The sequence below is a fragment of the Leptosomus discolor genome, chromosome Z (genome assembly GCF_034619465.1).
Source record: "Leptosomus discolor isolate bLepDis1 chromosome Z, bLepDis1.hap2, whole genome shotgun sequence".
NCBI lineage: Eukaryota > Metazoa > Chordata > Aves > Leptosomiformes > Leptosomidae > Leptosomus > Leptosomus discolor.
In genome coordinates, this window is record NC_141419.1 from 50348963 (window position 1) to 50366271 (window position 17309).

Consider the following 17309-nt stretch of genomic DNA (forward strand, 5'->3'; position numbering starts at 1 on the left):
AGACACAAGGATTTAGAAAGTCAATCTACATTGCCTCTATTATAAAGTGCATTTAAAGCTCTTTACTGAGATCAATAAATACGCTTAGACTGAAAAGACGGACATAGTTTCAACCGTGCCACCCCGTTCGTTCGGGGAAGGCTGCGTTATCACCAGCCGTACCACCTGCTCCCCCCTACAGATTTGTCAACACAGAGCACGAGGACGTAACGACAGCACGAGAGCACACCTCCCTCCTGTGGCGCACGAGGGAAATCCCGCAGGCACGACCGCACGCAGCGACTGCAGGCAAGTGACGCCTGGCCGTCGGACGGAGACGTCACCACCCGAACCGCTGGGCTGCGCTGCCAGCAGCCAATCGAAAAGCTCACCGCAGGGCCGGCGGGAGCGCCGGGGGAGGGCGCCTGGCGTCGCGCGCCTGGCGTCGCGTCCGTGATGCGTCGTTAGCGGGCGCCGCTGTGGCTTGGCGCGGCGCGGCGCGGGCCGGCTCGGATCGGATCGGATCGGATCGGCCTGTCCTGGCGCCATGGGGGTGCTGCTGTGGCTGGCGCTGCAGCTGGGCGCGGGCTGCGCGGCGTACGTGGTGTACGTGGATGTCCGGCGAGCCGAGCGGCCCTTGGGGCACTTTTGGAGGAGCACTGGCTTCTGGTAAGCGCGCAGAGCCCTGCGGCCGGCGGCAGGCCACGCACCGCTGGCGAGAAGCAGCCGGGGCGGGAGCCGGCGGCCTCTAGCCCGCCTCAAGCAAAGGAGCGCCAGGGCGTGAGGACGCGGCCCTTCTGGAGGAACCTGGGCCTGCTGCTGCGGCATCGGAGGGCCCGGCACCGTGCTGCCCTGTGCTGCTTAGCCTGTTACGTTTTACCTGCGTGGAGCTGGTGGCGGGACGCGGCCAGTCAATGTAAACTGGATCACAGGATGGGGCCGGTCGGCAGCCCCTCTCTGACTTGCTCACTTGCCTCCAGGGCCCTCCAACGTGCGAGTCATTCCTTTTCCCCAGCACAGCACATATGCTGATACTCGGACAAACCTTTTCCAGTGTTTCCATTGTCATGGTCCCTAAATAGGTCCAGGCAAAGCTTCCCTGCCTGTTAGTTCTGTGAGTTTGTTCGTCTTGCAAGACGCTTTCAACGTGTACTGTCTTCCTGATATGGGCAGTGAGTCTGGTGCATCTAAGTGAGGGCGTTGGGTGGAGCTTGCCTAAATCACAGCTCCACCACTTCATATCCTGATAGTGCTTTGCTTCTCAGAGAAAGCCCAGTCTTGCTGCACCAACTGGAGTTGAACAACCTTAAAGTTTTGCGAGATACGTAAAGGCTGCTAGCAAGCCTAAAAGGAAGAGACAGCAGATTCCTCAGCCGTGTTCATATCTTACTCTAAACTTGTTATGACCTCCTTTTAGGCATATAGTGGGTTAAATAACAGTAGTAGGGAAAAGAGTTGCAACAAGGATGGAATCAGCAGCATGTGCTTTGGATGAAAAGGGATTCGTGCACTTTTGTTGTATATGCGTAAAGGTAGTCTAAGACAAAATGTGCAAAATTTTCCATTAGTTTTCAGTGTTGGTGGGAAAACAAAACAGGACTTAAAATACATTCTGATGAAGAGAAATGTTTGGGCTTTCTGGATTTTTTTTCTTTTGTGGTTTCATTTCTTGTTTTAATTTTTGCTTGCAATGTTAGGAAATATTAATGAAAAACTGCCTTAAAAATAGTATGTTTTTCCCATTAAAACTGCAGCCCAAGAAACACCCATGATTTTAATTGTGTGAAAAAAACTTCAGAAAGCTGCAAACATGAAAAGCATGTGAGGGGAAGGCAGAGAAGCAGAGGCAAAGGCTCTACATGGGTCAGCAGCTATTCATTTATAACACCTGGCCAACACTGGTGTTTCTCAAGCTGTAGGATCCCATCTTCCTTGAAAGCTCACACTGTGAAAGGACAGAGTTCCAGTTGTTACAAGCTTCTTTTCTACATCACAGTTTCAGACAGCTGGGGCAAATGCACAGCTGTGGATCAGCAGTTGATGAAGTGTGGGAGCAGTGCTTCATGTTCTCTTGGATGGGCGCTTTCCGCTCAGAACAGGAAAGGACAGATACTGATACTACAACTAACAAAACCCACTGTTTTGCCAGCTTTCTTTTGTATCTCGTCATGGTTTCTGCTAGATTTCTCTCTAGCAGAGTGTGAATTTCAGAGTGTTTATTCAGTGTGGACTAAGCAAAAATATGTAAATGCTTTATGCTTTGACTTCCATCTTTGCCACTGCTTGAAGCAAGTTTGGATCTCAAGAGTAGTAGTAAAGCACTCCTTCAAAAACCAAGAGTTGATGTTGTCATTATCCATTGAAACAAAAAGACACAAATGGCTGATAAATTTTTAGTAAGAGTGGAATTGGTAACTTCTCAGTCTCACTTCTGTGACTTGAAGCCATCTCAGAGAGATGATTTTTAAGGGCCTGGTGAAGTTGCACAGAGGGGCTCACGTGTGCTGGCTGATTTGTGTGAAGCACTACAACCATGTAATGTGTCAAGACTTGGACTTTCAGATAATTATACAGGAGATGGGGTAATAAATAGGCAATGCCTTAGCTAGGGAAAAGGTTGTGTCAAGTTCTCGTTTAGGTGGGGTCAGGCTTTTACCCGTTTGTGCACAGAAGATTATACAGTAGCAGGTTTATTCAGTGGGGTCCTTGGAAGTGGGATGGGGCTGGAGAGGGTGGCAGTATGACTCTTTTCAGTGTAGTTACAGTCAGCACAGAGCTGTCCACTTATCAGAGGAGACAGATCACAGTAGGCAACCCATAAACTATATTAATTTTTGACTTACACAGTTAGTATACAGTCTGTAGCTAAGAGTGCAAGTCATCTCTCTTTGCAGTGTGAAGACATGTGGAAGTATTTTACCAAACCTTGGGGACAATGTTGTTTCATCTTCCTTGTAATACAAATGCTTTAACACTCAGAATTTGCACATTACCAGGAGGCTTAGTGAGAGTCTCTAAGGATGCCCAAACCCAGTGAACTGGGCAGCGTTCTAAGTTTCTGACTTGTGGAGGGTGGGGGGGAGATCTCCCTCCATCTTGTAGCTATTTATCTATGGAGATAGAGGCCACAGAAATTTGCCTCACTGTTGTGTTCATTTCAGTGGCATAAGTAGACACCAAAGTCATATTAACATGATCATTGCTGTATAGCCATGAGGAGGTTAAACTGCTTGCAGCATCAAGCGTAGAAACCTCAAGCCACATACTCCTGTGCTTCTTTGTACTTAGGGTTGAGTTAAACATGGACGAAGAATGTAGAGGCTCTGAGGGTCCAGTTCTGCTTCTAACAAGTGTAGCTTCCACAGCAGAGGAAGAGTTCATGTCATTGCATGGACTTCAGCAGGAAGATGAAGCCTTTATTGGTCTTACTGCAGACCTCAGCGCTCCAAAGCCTGAAAGACACTGAGCTCCCTTACCAGTAGTTGCTCAGGGACAAGATGACTGCCATTGTATGGCTTCTTCAGGCCATTGCTGTCTGAGGTTGTCATCTGTGCAGCGATGACTGCTTGTAATATTTTCCTTTGAGCATGGCAGTGAGATGCACCTGAGTTGTGTTACGCTTTGCCAAACTACATGTGTAGCCAGTTAGCCCCAAATAACCTGCAACTCCATTTTGTTTTCGTCTCATGTTAGACAGTGCTTTTCATGCCAGGGAGGATCTTGCAGGTGATAGCATTAGCATAGGGATCTTTGGATAACCAGTGGAGCTGCTAGTTAATGTTGCAATGTGTTGTTTCTTTTCTGGCCCTCCTTTCCTGAAGCCCTCCTTTACCTCACAACCGTGCTGACCTATTTGACCTGAGCAAAGACCAAGAAATGAACCTTGCCTACATTTCTTCTGTTCCGCATGATGGCATTGAACAAGTTCGAATTCACTGGTTACTGGAATTAGTTGCTCTCAGGTAAGCAAACACGTCAAGTCAAAATTAAAAAAATGTGACACATTCAACAGGTGCTCACTTTGATATTTATCGTAGTATATTTGCAAGCTGGGCATGTCTTTGCTTCTTTGGAAGTCAGGTGAATGCCAGTGGAGGGGAATCAATTTGGGGATGTATGAGATGAAGGAAGAGAGAGCTTGTATTGAGAAAGATGGGGCTAACCTGCATGCATTACGTCCTAACAACAGATTAAGGAGCAGTTTAAGGCTTCCTTTTATCTGAAGTGTCTTGTGGATGTGCTGGTCAAGTTTTACTAAGACCATCTGCAGTCATTCCATGTCTCCCCTGCTGCCATGTCCAGGCCTCAGCATCTTGATTCCTGGTTGTACTATGAGCTCCAGAGAGGCCTCAGGCTAGCAGAAATAAGTTTCATGGACCATCACATGTACAAAGTTCTAGTGTAGCTTTTTTTGACTGGATGCATCCTTTCTAAAGTGCTGCTTGGCACAACCTTGAAAAGAGTGCTCTAGAGGAGTCTCCAGTGGTTCCTTAAGCAAGGAAGAGTTCTGCTTTGCAGTCAGGGCGTCTACACCCAGTTTTATGGAGAGAGTGCTTAGGTGGATTCCAGGTAATAGTCATTCCAGCTGTTTTCAAGACTCATACTGGGTGTTATCACTGCTGTTCCTTCAAGGCCAGCAGAGTTTTGTCTTAGTGCAGTAACAGCAGCAACTACTCAGTACTGAGAAGAGCTACTGGGAGAAGCCAGACTGAAAGTTCAATTCCTGTCCACATCCTGGATGTCCACATGTGTACCTAAAGCTCCCCCTGGCTCTAGGTCTGCTTTTAATATTCAGGTCACAATGTTATGCTCGCTTTCCAGGTTAGATGAGTCTAGGGAAAGCTAGGAATGAGATGGAATAGAGTGATAGGCATAAATTCAGTCCATTCCTTACCAAAGCATTTCAGGTGGCAATACTGTCCCGAACAAGACTTCTCACCCATCCTGTAGGTGCTTTGCTAACCATTAGCCATTCTAAGAGCAGTGCTGAGGGACTAGAAAGATGACTTTCTTTTCTGTCCTTTAATTTAGGAGACATGATACAGCAAAAAAAGTCCCACAGATAAAAACAATCCTGACTTATTGAGACATCCAAATGAAAGCTGCCACTATTTTACTACTACTTCTGTCTTCCTTCCACTTAAATTGGCAGTTTCTTTTTCTGTCCTGAACCCACCTGTGTGCTGCATCAAGTGACAGGTAGTGACAACTAAAACAATGTGACTTTAGTTAATATCAGTTAATACCCTTTTCCAAAAAGATTCATATACATGCATCATTTCTAGTTCTAGGCAAATACATGTCAGACTTTAGGAGGACAGTGCTGGAATTCCTTGCCTTTCAAGTCCAATTTAACTCATCTTAAACACACTCACACCAATATGCCCAGTAGAAAGAACCAGATGCCTAGAACAGGAGTGATTGGTATGTGAGAAAAGACAAACTATAAAAACCCCATGAAAAGTTGTAATAGCTCTTAAAGTTCTGCCTGGCTCAGGCTTTTGCTGAGCTGAGCGTATTTATAATCCGCATCATTACTGCATCTGCTGTCCCAGACACAGGAGGAGGGGAATGTACCAGTTTTAAGTTGGGGGAAGCAACAAGGGGAAGGAGAGGTCAGACTCTGAAAATGGAGTGTGTGCAGAGGAGTAGTGGATTTCAGGGTGTATGTCAGGAACAGAAGTTTTCTTCCTGGGTAATAGGATGTGCTTTTATATGTAGGTTTGTTTGGGAAGGTGTTCAGAGGTCCTACACACAGATTAGTATTGCATCTGTACCCCAGAGCTGCCTCTGTGTGTTAGTCCATCTGTGCATATAGCAGATAACACAGCTCCTCCTTCCTATCTTTCCCTGTGGAAGTTTCCCAGTGACAACCCTTTCCTGTACTGTGTCTCCCTGTCTTACTGGGCTATGGATTTTCTACTCACACTTGCAGTGACCCAGCTTCAGCAAGGACAAGGACAATTGTTACAGCTTACCACTGCTGGAGTCCCTGTCTTAGATCTTAGAGGTTTCTCCTGAGAAAGACCTGTTACCAACTGTCTTACAGAAAAAATCAGTGAGTACCTTTGAAAAGAAAGTAGCCACGTCTACAGTCAGAGGCCAAATACCTCCTGGGAGCCTGTCTTAGCTATGCCACGTGTTGGATTGGGCTTTCTGTATGAGTGAGGGAAAGGAGTACGTCTGTCATGGATTCTGCTCAGCCTTTGTAGGGAGTGAGACACTGAGTCCTTCAAAGTGGGACGCAATCCATGGCACAATAAAAATTCTAGGAGCGTGGAAACATACCAGTCAAGCAAGAAGCCCCAGAAGAGCTGTAGGTGCCTCAAAGGCAGGATTCTAACCCACTAGCCTTGGTGTTTAGCCCAGCTTTGCCATGTAGAAATTAGAAACTTTGCAACTGTTTGGAACCAAGCTAAAACTGTTCATTTTGCAAAAAGGGACAAGCAGACATTTAAGCAGTGAAAGGACAACCAGTGGACTGAGTGGCAGCAGTGGTTTGGAAAGGGAGAGAGCATGGAGCCTGCAGACAAACTTTGGGATTGAAAGAAGCAACAGGGGCAAGAATGCAACAGGGGGAATTCAGTGCTGATACTGAATTCTGTGCATGTGCAATTCTCTTCCTGAACCAGTGATTTCCAGAAGGATGTAAAGAAGTTTTGAGTGAGAACCTTGTAACAGCAAAACTGTGTTATGTCATGGGGTTGGTGAGTAGAGAAGACTTCTTGAAAGGTAATGGTAGGTACTTGACTGAAGAAGAGCACTTAGAGAAAACGGAGGACTAAGAGTTACCACCACTGTGGAAGGCTAACAGATAAAGGCATTGCTTTTCCTCAGTTGTGCCATCTGAAAAAGGTGCCGTAAATGTTCCTCTCAAGAAGCAGATGTGCTCAAATAAAAGACCTTCCTCTTCTCACTTCCATAATGGTCTTTCTCATTATGTCTTCTAATCATCCAATGCTGAGTGCATCCCTGTATTTTAACCCTTTTCTAGGACAGCAAACCCATCCCTTATGTTTTTCTTTATTCCAGGTTCTCCTGTTATTTCACCACCCATGAAAGGATATCACAAGGCAAACTGTTTTCAAAGAACTGCTAGGTTTATTTTCCAACCAAAAGCACATGTTTGTCTCTAGGTCATGTGACACAGGAATATTCATGGTTACAGGGGAACCCAAGATGTCTTTCATGGACTGGACAGTTCCCTGATCGTTAGTTGCCAGTGCTAATAAATACAGCCATTTTGACACCTAGACCACACATTCTGGCCATGCTGCACTAGTCAACAAGAGAGTTTGAGGTGAAGATGCCCAGCTCCATGGGAACCACACAGTCTGCAAGTTAAGAACCCTTTCCTATTCTTATGTAGCAGTACTAAGTTTGTCGGATACATGATTTGTATAAGGCACCACAGAGAATAAATATATAGTAAATCTACATGATGGATATAACATTTCCTAAAAGGCATATAATGATTTTACTTTGACATTAGTATTAACCTAGTTGGAATTACAAGCCCATCCCCAGCTCCTCTCCAAGTCAAGGTACCTAATTCCTGGTAGAATAGGAGAGAATAGAATCAGCAGTTTTTAACATATGCAGTCTTCATACCCTTAATCTTGGTATAACGCAGTATAGCAAATATAAACATGCCAAAAAAAGGCTAGCTTTTTGAGTTACCTTTTACATACTCCTCAGAAATAATTTACAGTCTCCCGGCATCCCTACATCGTAGCACTCAAACCTGTTTCCCTACTGTATTTGACATTGTCCAACACAACAACTTGATTGTGAGCCAGCTCTGCCAATGAAACTGAAACAGAAAATTGTTCTTATGATTTCTTCTGGTCAATAGTTTCTTCCTAGCAAAAGTCCTAAAGCGTAACCTGCCTCTTGTGCATAGCCGAGTTTCTTTGCTTAGGTATCCTTTGGCACCCTTCAAAAAATACGATGAAAAAGAGACTTCTGACTGTTAATTTCTCAGCCTGCTGGATAAGAGAAGGGCAGTGTCTTTTAAATTTTCCCCAGAAACTCTTGCAAGCATATTCCTTCACTGGAATCTCTTTCTTTTTTCTTTTTTCTTTTTTTTTTTTTTTAAATTTATAATGAGATTCACCTAGAGTTAAGGGTATTTTTGCATTTTTTCCTTTATGCTCTAGGTGCATTGACCCATAAAGATACAAGAAGTCTCGATTGCTAGAATATGTGTTCTTTTGTAGTGAAACAATTTTATTTGACTTCCAATGACAGCTTGCTTTGGCATAACAGCCTAAGAGTGTCTATATTGTCTGGCAGTAACTCCTGTAAACCCACTTCCTCATGGTGGGCCCTGGGACCTTAAAAGGTATTCCCTCATCAAAGAATGGTTACAAACAAAAGCAGACACAAAGCAATACTTTGTCCTTGGGCTCTGCCCATTTGCTTTTATGACAGAAAGACACTAGTCATACCAAGTCAGCAATTTAAAGAATAATGCAATTGAATTGTTTTATGGCAGGAAAATGCTGCCAATGGTCAATCCTTTAATCTCTTGACAGACATTTCTGTCAGATTTTACTGCCCTGGCAGTACTAACGGTGTGCAGCTGGTATTTTTTTGTAATAAGTGCATGAAAATTTCAGCATTGAATCACTTACCTAATATTGTGCTATTCTCAACCCCTGTGAAGACATTTTTTATTTTGTCTTTTGGGAATGCACTGCTTTTACTTTAACAAAATACTTGTTTTTGAGAGCCAAACAGGCTCTGGGGCACCTGGAGAACCTCAGTTTGAGTGTTCTTTCATTCAGTGACCTGAAAAGTTGAAATAAGCAAGTCACATGATGTGTGGACCTGACTTTTTTTTTTTTTTTTTTTTTTTTAAATGGCACAGCAGAGAAATGGCTTCTGCATACATGGAATCTATTTCTAGGTCTGCTGATTGTAAGAGGCACACTTGTGATACAATTTCCTTCCATGCTTGGTGCTGTGTGTGAACCAGCCATGAAAGAGAAGAGAAAGATAGGGCAGCTGTGCTACCTTTTGTGTAGGTAATTGTAAGCTTGAGTATGAGAGAGGGTATTCTGCCAATGCTATGGGCCAGAACACTGAGTACTAACTGTGTTACAATCAAAATCTAAATCTATGCTTACTTGTAAAGAGAGGACATGCATATATAAGGACACAACTGACTCTGGGGGTATCATTTGATACAAAGCAGAATGAACAGCAGTTAATGCAAATTATTATAGAAAGTAACCAGGCCCTGGAAAATATGGTTTAATGGACCTCAAATCAAAGAATTATATGATAGGAGAAAAAACCTCCAAAACCTCTGTAATATGTACAAACAGTGGTGGAATTTTTCCAGCATATGGGGATACACAATTTACAAAGCATTGCTTCCTTTGCTTGGCACAGGTGTGCTGCTATAAAGCTTCATTAGCATTCTATTAGAGAAGACCAGCTATGCAGTTCTGACTGACCCATCACTCCCCTTCTAGGCAGATGACAGATTCACCTTCCCACCCTACCTTCCTTTCTACTGTTTCCCTTTGCACCTAGGCAGGCAGTTGTGGGAAGAACATGCTCTGCCGCATCACAGTTCTGAGTTTTTATGGTTGATGGTCCTTATGAGTCCCTGAATTGGAGTTGCATCTGCCCACTAAATGCAACTTATTTTTACAGGGTGGTACAACTGCCTGGGTAACTCTGTGACTGCCGGTTAAAGCCAATCATTTTTCTTAATCCTGTTTATCCTCTTACTAGTTACAAAACTGTGCATCAGAGTCATATTTCTTCCAGCATCATTAAGGGTAGCACAACCTTCAGTAACTAATTACCACAGGTTGAAGCCAATAACACAGGTGACTCCAGCAGTAATTTCTGGAAATAGTGGTTTTGAGAGGAACCTGTGATGGATCATAGTTTCTTCTCCTGTGGCAGGTTGTGTCATTAAGCCTATATAATCAAAGTGGAGAGACACGCTACATTCCACAATATTTTCTACATTTTATTTGTATGCAAACAGTGGGCATTGTTTAGGAGTACACCTAGAATGATGGAAGAGTCAGGGCCTTGCAAGCCAGAATTTAAACCATTATGTGTCCAAGATGCTAGATTGATTGCATTTTCATGGGGGTGGCTTAGCCCTCTTAAACCAGCCATTAAACCACTGGGACAGTCAGCTGACACTGGGCAGACCTTCCAGCACAACAGTCTTGTGGTATGTATGTTGGGTCACACATGATCATGGCATAAGGGGAAGTCAATCCCAAACTGCCCTATTGCACATCACCTGCGTTTTGAAGTGAAGAAGGTGCACGTAATCAACCTGTTCCATCTTGGTCCTGGACTGCATCCCCAGTGGCTGTTCTATGTGGCATCTGACAAACAGCAGAGCTCTTCAGGGGAAAATGACTTGTAGGCCCATTGCTGTACACAGCAATTAAATTAAAAATAATTTAATTATTGCAAACTGCCCCTCTCCATCTGTCACTTTTGTAGTGATTCATCAAGGAAAACACAGAATTAAACTGAGCAATCTGCTGGAAGTTTTAGGTCTTTTGCAAACTGCACAGCATTATGTATACTGTAGAACAGCATTTCCTGCATACTTCCAATATCTTTCCCAAAGTAACCTCCTCTTTTCAGAGAGTCTATCACTGAGGGATTGCAGCAAGCCAGGAGAACAGAAATGTTTAAGTCCTTGTAGTCGTTCAGGATTTCCTTTAGAGTATTAACTCCAGTGGTGTCCAAAAATGAGATGGACGAGCAATCTACAATAAGGGCTTGGAAATCAATTTTCTTAGGAACTAGTTGCAGAGTGGTTTCTCCGATGCCCAGTCCATTAGCAGTTGTGTGATCTCCCTTTTTCAGGTGCTGCTTTTCCTTTTTCTCGTATTTCTTCCTTCTGGCAGCTTCTAGGTTAGGATCTAAGTTAGTCAACCTGTACAGAGACTTTAGGAAGTAGTTTCTATTTGCATAGTAAAGTGGGGCCTCAAAACGGAATATTTTGACCTTTGGAACAGAAGAGAGTTTTTCATATTCTAAGTCATCCTCATAAAAGCTGGTGCCGTGGATCTGGCCAAGCAGGGCTGTCCGTGGCCTCTGTGTCCGAACAATGATGCATAACATGGAGAAAACAATGCCAACTAATAGCCCTATTTCTGTGCTGATCAAGGCAGAGGCAGACATGGTAACGACCCAAACAAGTGTGTCCACCTTATTCACATGGTACCGTGCTGGTACATCTCGGAACTTCCTCAGGGCTCCTCGGAGGCTGACAATGATTATACAAGCCAGGACACACTTCTGCAAGGAGTAGAAGAGAGGTGCCAAGAAGAGCAGCACCAGCAAAACCACCATTGCACTAATTACTCCAGAGACTTGAGTCTGGCAGCCTGTAGATGTTTTGACGAGTGTCTTTGCCAGAGCTGCACTGGTTGCAAAACAGTGGAAGAAAGAAGGAATGATGTTGCAGAACCCCACAGCAAACATTTCCTGATTGGCTCGGATGGTGTAAGCATATTTTTTCGCACACATTTCAGAAAGAGATACAGTGAAGACAAAGCTGACTATGGCAAGAGGCACAGCATCTACAGCAACTCGGAGCATTAAGTTAAAATGTGGTACCTTGGGGGGAATAAATCCTGTTGGAATAGCTCCAGAAACACTGGATGCATACACTTCATTTAACTTCCCATAATGTGACACCAGTGTTGCCACAACAATAACTACCAGCTCAGTGGGAAGAGGAAATTTCAGCTTATGTTTATACCGATCTCCCAGTTCCTTAGCAGTGACCAGCACCACAATACAAATGGCACTTGTGATGACATCACAAACATTAGCCTGAGAAACGTTCCGGAAAATATTAATCCAGGTAATGACAAGCATCCCATGCCCTTGGCTACGTGGGATTTTTATTCCAATCAGATACTTAACTTGAGCTGTTAAAATGGTTAAGGAAGCACCAGTTGCAAAGCCATCTAGTACAGACTCAGACAGATACATAGATACGAAACCCAGACGAAAGATTCCCATTAGAACCTGAGGAGACACAGAAAAAAAAGAAGAAAAAAATGAGCCTTAAATGATGCTGCAAATGCTGCAAAGTACAGATGGGAGAGAACTAGCTAGAGGCAGATAGCATTTGACTATTTGAATCTTAAAACAGGAATTATCCTTTGATGTTTTCAGTCTCCTTTTAAAACATGGGATTCCTTTTACTGTTATGGGATTCTACAAACCTGAGAGGTGAATGAGGAGTTTGAGGCAGGGTCAATCAAACATTGGTCTGCAGTGACTCCACTGAAGTGTTTATCTGAATATTATATCCCATGCAAAAAAGCTTTGGATCTGAAAATGCTTCTGTTATACCAAAGCAAATTTTCTTTTTTATTTTTCCTGTTTAAAGGGAATAAACTGAAAACTTACAGCCATTGCTTTGTAAACAGAAGTTGAATGACAACAGGTAAGATCCCTACTTTAGTGGCACTGATATATTAAACAGCTTTTAGTTTTAGCCCTGTGAAGAGAAAGGAAAGTGGAGCACAGACAGCCTTTGTGGCATGCCTAGGATCAGAAGTAGAAGAAGAGCTCAGAAGCTTTTCCAGATCCCAGGATATTGTCCTTAACTAGTTGCTTCTCCTTCCTTTGGTGGCTTTGGAAAATATAGCTTCACAAGGGCATTTTGTTCATAAATGCGACCTGACATTTCTTAGTAAACAGGTAGATGGCTAACTCTTTCTTAATGCATATATATATATATATATATATATATATATATATATATAAAATTAGTAGGTAAGTGTATTCATCGTGTTTCCTTTGGTATTGTCTTGCTATCCTTGTCACTGGAAGCATGTTTTTAAGTCTCAAAGAGTCCAGCGCAGCCATTGTCTGAAAAATGTAGGTTAGCCAATCTATTTCCCCTCTTGTCCTTTCTGCTTCTGAATAATCTTTGGACAGGAGTTTGGTAGAACATAGCAAAACACTGAGCAGCACATTCTGAACCTGTTTAGAAGTAGGTCTTCGCCTTTATTAAAGCATCTAGGGAAACAGAATTGTTTCTTCATTGTTGAAGTACACAACCTGGGAATTTCCCTCTGGTAAGATCTATACTGGATTCATGGTCCCATGAAAGCAGCAAGGGCAAGAGGCAGTAGAGTATCAAACCAACATTAATGGTCTTGCAGAAGACTCTTGTTTTACCTGTGCTTGCTTGTAGCTAAGGGAACTGCCTGCCTCGTGCTTTCTCTGAGTTGCCTACAGTTAGGCTTCCTGGAGAAAACAGTCCAAGGTCATTCAAGTGAACTGACGCTGTCTCTATCATTGAAAGGGAGTCAAACCAAAGCTTAGATCATGCAAAGAAGCTTTAGGAACTTCGTACCTTGCCTCTGGATGTCAGCAACCACTTACCTGATACACTCCAGCCACAAATGTCAAGGCTGTAGCAATGCTGATAGCGTAGCATTCTTTCCCACACTCAGCAATCATCCCTGAAATTGTAAGGTTGAAGGCAGTTGTGTTGGAGTAACTGTCATTCTGCAGAGTGCTATCACCCAGGGCTGGTGGGGCATCATCATTCAAGTCAAACCCAGCCAAGAGTAGTTCTCGGTCCACAACTTGTCCTACCATTAAGCTTATCAAGCTGAAAATGCCAACTGAGACATGACGGGATGTGCCCATTAAGAAATAGATGATGTTGGCAAAGAATGATGTGTAAAGACTATAAATGGGCTTCAGACCTGCCAGCAGTGAGTATGCAATTGCTTGGGGCACCAAAATTATCCCAATCACTAAGCCAGACATAACGTCCCCCCAAATATACTCTTTCCACTGGTACTTGGGAAGCCATCGTAAAACAGGAAGGAAGTCCATGACAAAGTTCTTCAGGTTCTTTGGAGTGCAGGAGCAGCTTTTTTTCAGCTTAGCTAGCATGACTTCTTTCCTATTAATCTTGACACGAGTCTTTCTTTCCATGAGAAAGCAGGAAGTGGTGCTGTTTTCCATCCTGGTATCCTCAAGTGGTCTTTCCATTGTCCTCCTGTTTACTTCATGTATATGTTCCTGCAATGTGAAGAAGACATCTGTTATGTTGCAGTTCATTAAGTTTTTTTTAGCACAGATGCTTAACGCTGAACTTGTGTCACCTGATTGTGCTTTTAAGGAAGCATCTTCCCAACCAGAACACCACCACAGGGCTCCTAATGACATGTAACACTAAGAAATAAATCTGCAGATTGAGCCCTTTCTTGCAGACATTTAAGAGTACATTCAATTGAATCCAGTTTGTTTTATTAAGGAAAAATGGAGCTAAATTAGTCATTTCTTTGTACAACCAATATTTCCAGCAGCTTTTCCAGGTGTTCCATCATAGATGTCTGTGATCAGAGGCAGCACTTGATGGTGTGAAACAAACATACACTAGTGAGGTAGTGCATCTTGTAGTCATTGATGTGGAACTCATATGTGGTATAGTGATCTGTTTAGCTTTCCTAAATGCAAAGGAGAAAAATTTTGATCATAGAACCTGTAAAGCAGAGTTTTCTGGAGAGCAACAGTTTAGCCTTAGGCAAAAATTGGGACACAAACCATTGACGGACTGTTAGAAGCTGCTACATAGCATGAACCTGTTGAATTGTAGATTGTTTTGATGTGCAGCTTCCATTAATAAACATCTCCTCACAAATACCACTTTGTCAATATAGGAACCATGGCACTGTGATAGAATCTGTTACCATCTTGGAAGAGTCCTACATGTTAATATTTTCAGGTTTAAACCCATAGTTACCCTGGCTTTGATCTTCAGGGAGTAAGATACAACAAATAATTGTGTGGGCAGCAGAACAAACACAGCAGTGTTTCCTGTGGTTCTCCTGCATGTCAGTTTCTGATACAAGAATGAGCAGGGCTTATAGGAAGAACTTTAAAATAGCTTTGAAGGGGGGTGGGGGTGAAACCAGGCTTGCCAGAGAGGAGCCTGATGTGGCGTATCAGTGCTCGTGGGTTGGTGTGCTGGTGTGTTCTTTCAGTCTGACGTCTCAGTTGAGGTGGGGAATGGTGACCCATGCAGCAGCAAAAACACTGGGCTTATTGTTAAGTTAGTGACCATGGAAGAGGCTGAGAATGGTCAGGTAGGAATTAGGGCTTCTCCTCCCAAAATGGTGACAGGACCATTAGCTCAGCTGAAGCACATCTGTACTAATGCATGCAGCATGGGCGATAAACAGGAGGAGTTGGAGACCATTCTGCAGCAAGAAAACTGTGATACACCTGCCATCACAGAAACCTGGTGGGATGACTCCCACAACTGGAGTGTTGTTATCAATGGCTGCTATCAATGGCTACCAACTTTTCCGAAGGCATAGACGAGGAAGAAGAGGTGGTGGGGCGGCCCTCCATATTAGGGAGACATATGAATGCACAGCAATTAATGGCAGTGATGATAGGGTTGAGTCACTGTGGGTAAGAATCAGAGGAAAGGCAAACAAGGCTGATAATATGATGGGAATCTGTTACAGATCACCCAAACAGGATGAAGAGGTGGATGGAATATTTTATTAGCAGTTGGGAGAAGTTTCATGATCGCTTTCCCTTGTTCTTGTGAGAGACTTCAAGTTTTCCAGACATCTGCTGGAAATACAATACAGCAGAGAAAGAACAGTCCCAGAGGGTCCTGGATAGCTTCCTGACACAACTGGTAAGGGAGCCAACCAGGGAAGGTGCCTTCCTGGGTCTGCTCCTTGTGAACAGAGAAGAATCTTGTGGGGGAAGTAAAGGTTGGAGACCATCTAGGACATAGCGATCATGAAATGACAGTTTTCAATCCCTGGGGAAGTAAGGAGGTGCGTCAATAAAACTGCCGTTTTGGACTTCCAGAGGGCAGACTTTGGCCTGTTCAGGGGACTGATTGACATAGTCACTTGGGAGGCAGCCCTGAAGGGTAAAGGTGTCCAGGAAGGCTGGACATACTTCAAGAAGGAAGTCTTAAAGGCACAAGAGCAGGCTGTCCCCGTGTGCTGAAAAGTGAGTCAGTGGGGAAGAAGACCGGCCTGGCTGAACAGGGACCTTTGGCATGACCTTAGGAACAAAAGGAGCATTTATGGCCTTTGGAAGAGGGGGCAGGTCTCTCATGAGGACTATAAAGAAGTAGTGAGGCTATGCGGGGAGAAAATTAGGAGACCCCAAAGCCCAATTAGAACTTAAACTAGCTGCAACTGTTAAGGACCATAAAAAATATTTCTATAAATGCATCAACAATGAAAGGAGGGCTATGGAGAATCTTCATCCTTTACTAGATAGAGGGGGTACCACAGTGACAAAGGATGAGGAAAGGGCTGAGGTGCTCAATGCCTTCTTTGCCTCAGTCTTTAATAGTAGAACTAGTTGTTCCCTAGACACCCAGCCCCTTGAGCTGGAGGCGGGGGGGAGGAGGCGGTGGGCAAAATGTGGCGTTCACAATTGAAGAAGAAGTGCTCAGTGACCTACTACACCACTTAGATCGACACAAGTCTATGAGGCCGGATGGGCTACATCCAAGAGTACTGAAAGCAAATGTGCTCACCAAGCCTCTTTCCATCATCTACCTGAAATTCTGGCTAACTGGGGAGGTCCCAGTGGACTAGAGAATAGCAAATGTGACACCCATCTACAAAACAGGCTGAAAGGAGAATCCGGGAAACTATAGACCTGTCAGTCTGACCTCAGTGCCAGGGAAGGTCATGGAGCAGATCATCCTGAGTGCAATTATAAGTCATTTATGGAACAACCAGGTGATCAGGCCCAGTCAGCACGGGTTTATGAAAGGCAGGTCCTGCTTAATGAACCTGATCTCCTTCTATGACAAGATGACCCACCTGGATGGATGAGGGAAAGGCTGTGGATATTGTTTACCTTGACCTCCATAAAGCCTTCAACACTGTTTCCCATGGAATTCTAGTGAAGAAACTGGCTGCTCATGGCTTGGATGAGCACACGCTCTGCTGGATGAAACACTGGCTGGACGGCCGGGCTCAGAGAGTGGTGTTCAATGGAGTTAAATCCAGCTGGCAGCCAGTCACAAGTGGTGTTCCTCAGGTGTCAGTACTAGGGCCACTTCTGTTTAACATATTTATCAATGATGTTGATGAAGGGATAGAATGCACCCTTAGTAAGTTTGCAGATGACACCAAGTTAGGTAGGAGTGTTGATCTGCTTGAGGGTAAGGAGGCTCTACAGAGGGACTTGGACAGGCTGGATCAATGGGTCAAGGCCAACTGGATGAGCTTCAACAAGGTGAAGTGCCGGGTCCTGCACTTGGGCCACAACAACCCCATGCAGCGCTACAGGTTTGGGGACCAGTGGCT

The 17309-nt window shown here is 44.1% G+C and overlaps 2 protein-coding genes across 2 annotated transcripts in view; one reads left to right on the forward strand and one right to left on the reverse strand.

Annotated features, from left to right (window-relative positions):
• The first annotated feature begins 526 nt into the window (after positions 1 to 526).
• The window catches only part of IDUA (alpha-L-iduronidase), a 50342-nt gene continuing 33559 nt past the window's right edge, over positions 527 to 17309 (forward strand). Inside the window, exons 1-2 of the mRNA XM_086480190.1 lie at positions 527 to 648; positions 3801 to 3941. Coding sequence (XP_086336316.1) covers positions 527 to 648; positions 3801 to 3941 — 263 coding nt within the window. The remainder of the gene's footprint in view (positions 649 to 3800; positions 3942 to 17309) is intronic.
• On the reverse strand, positions 10489 to 14025 carry SLC26A1 (solute carrier family 26 member 1). Its single transcript, XM_086480198.1, has 2 exons — positions 13381 to 14025; positions 10489 to 12009 (listed from the first exon to the last, which is right to left on the reverse strand). Exons 1-2 carry the CDS (start codon positions 13999 to 14001, stop codon positions 10489 to 10491), a joined length of 2142 nt encoding a protein of 713 aa, XP_086336324.1. The 5' UTR covers positions 14002 to 14025.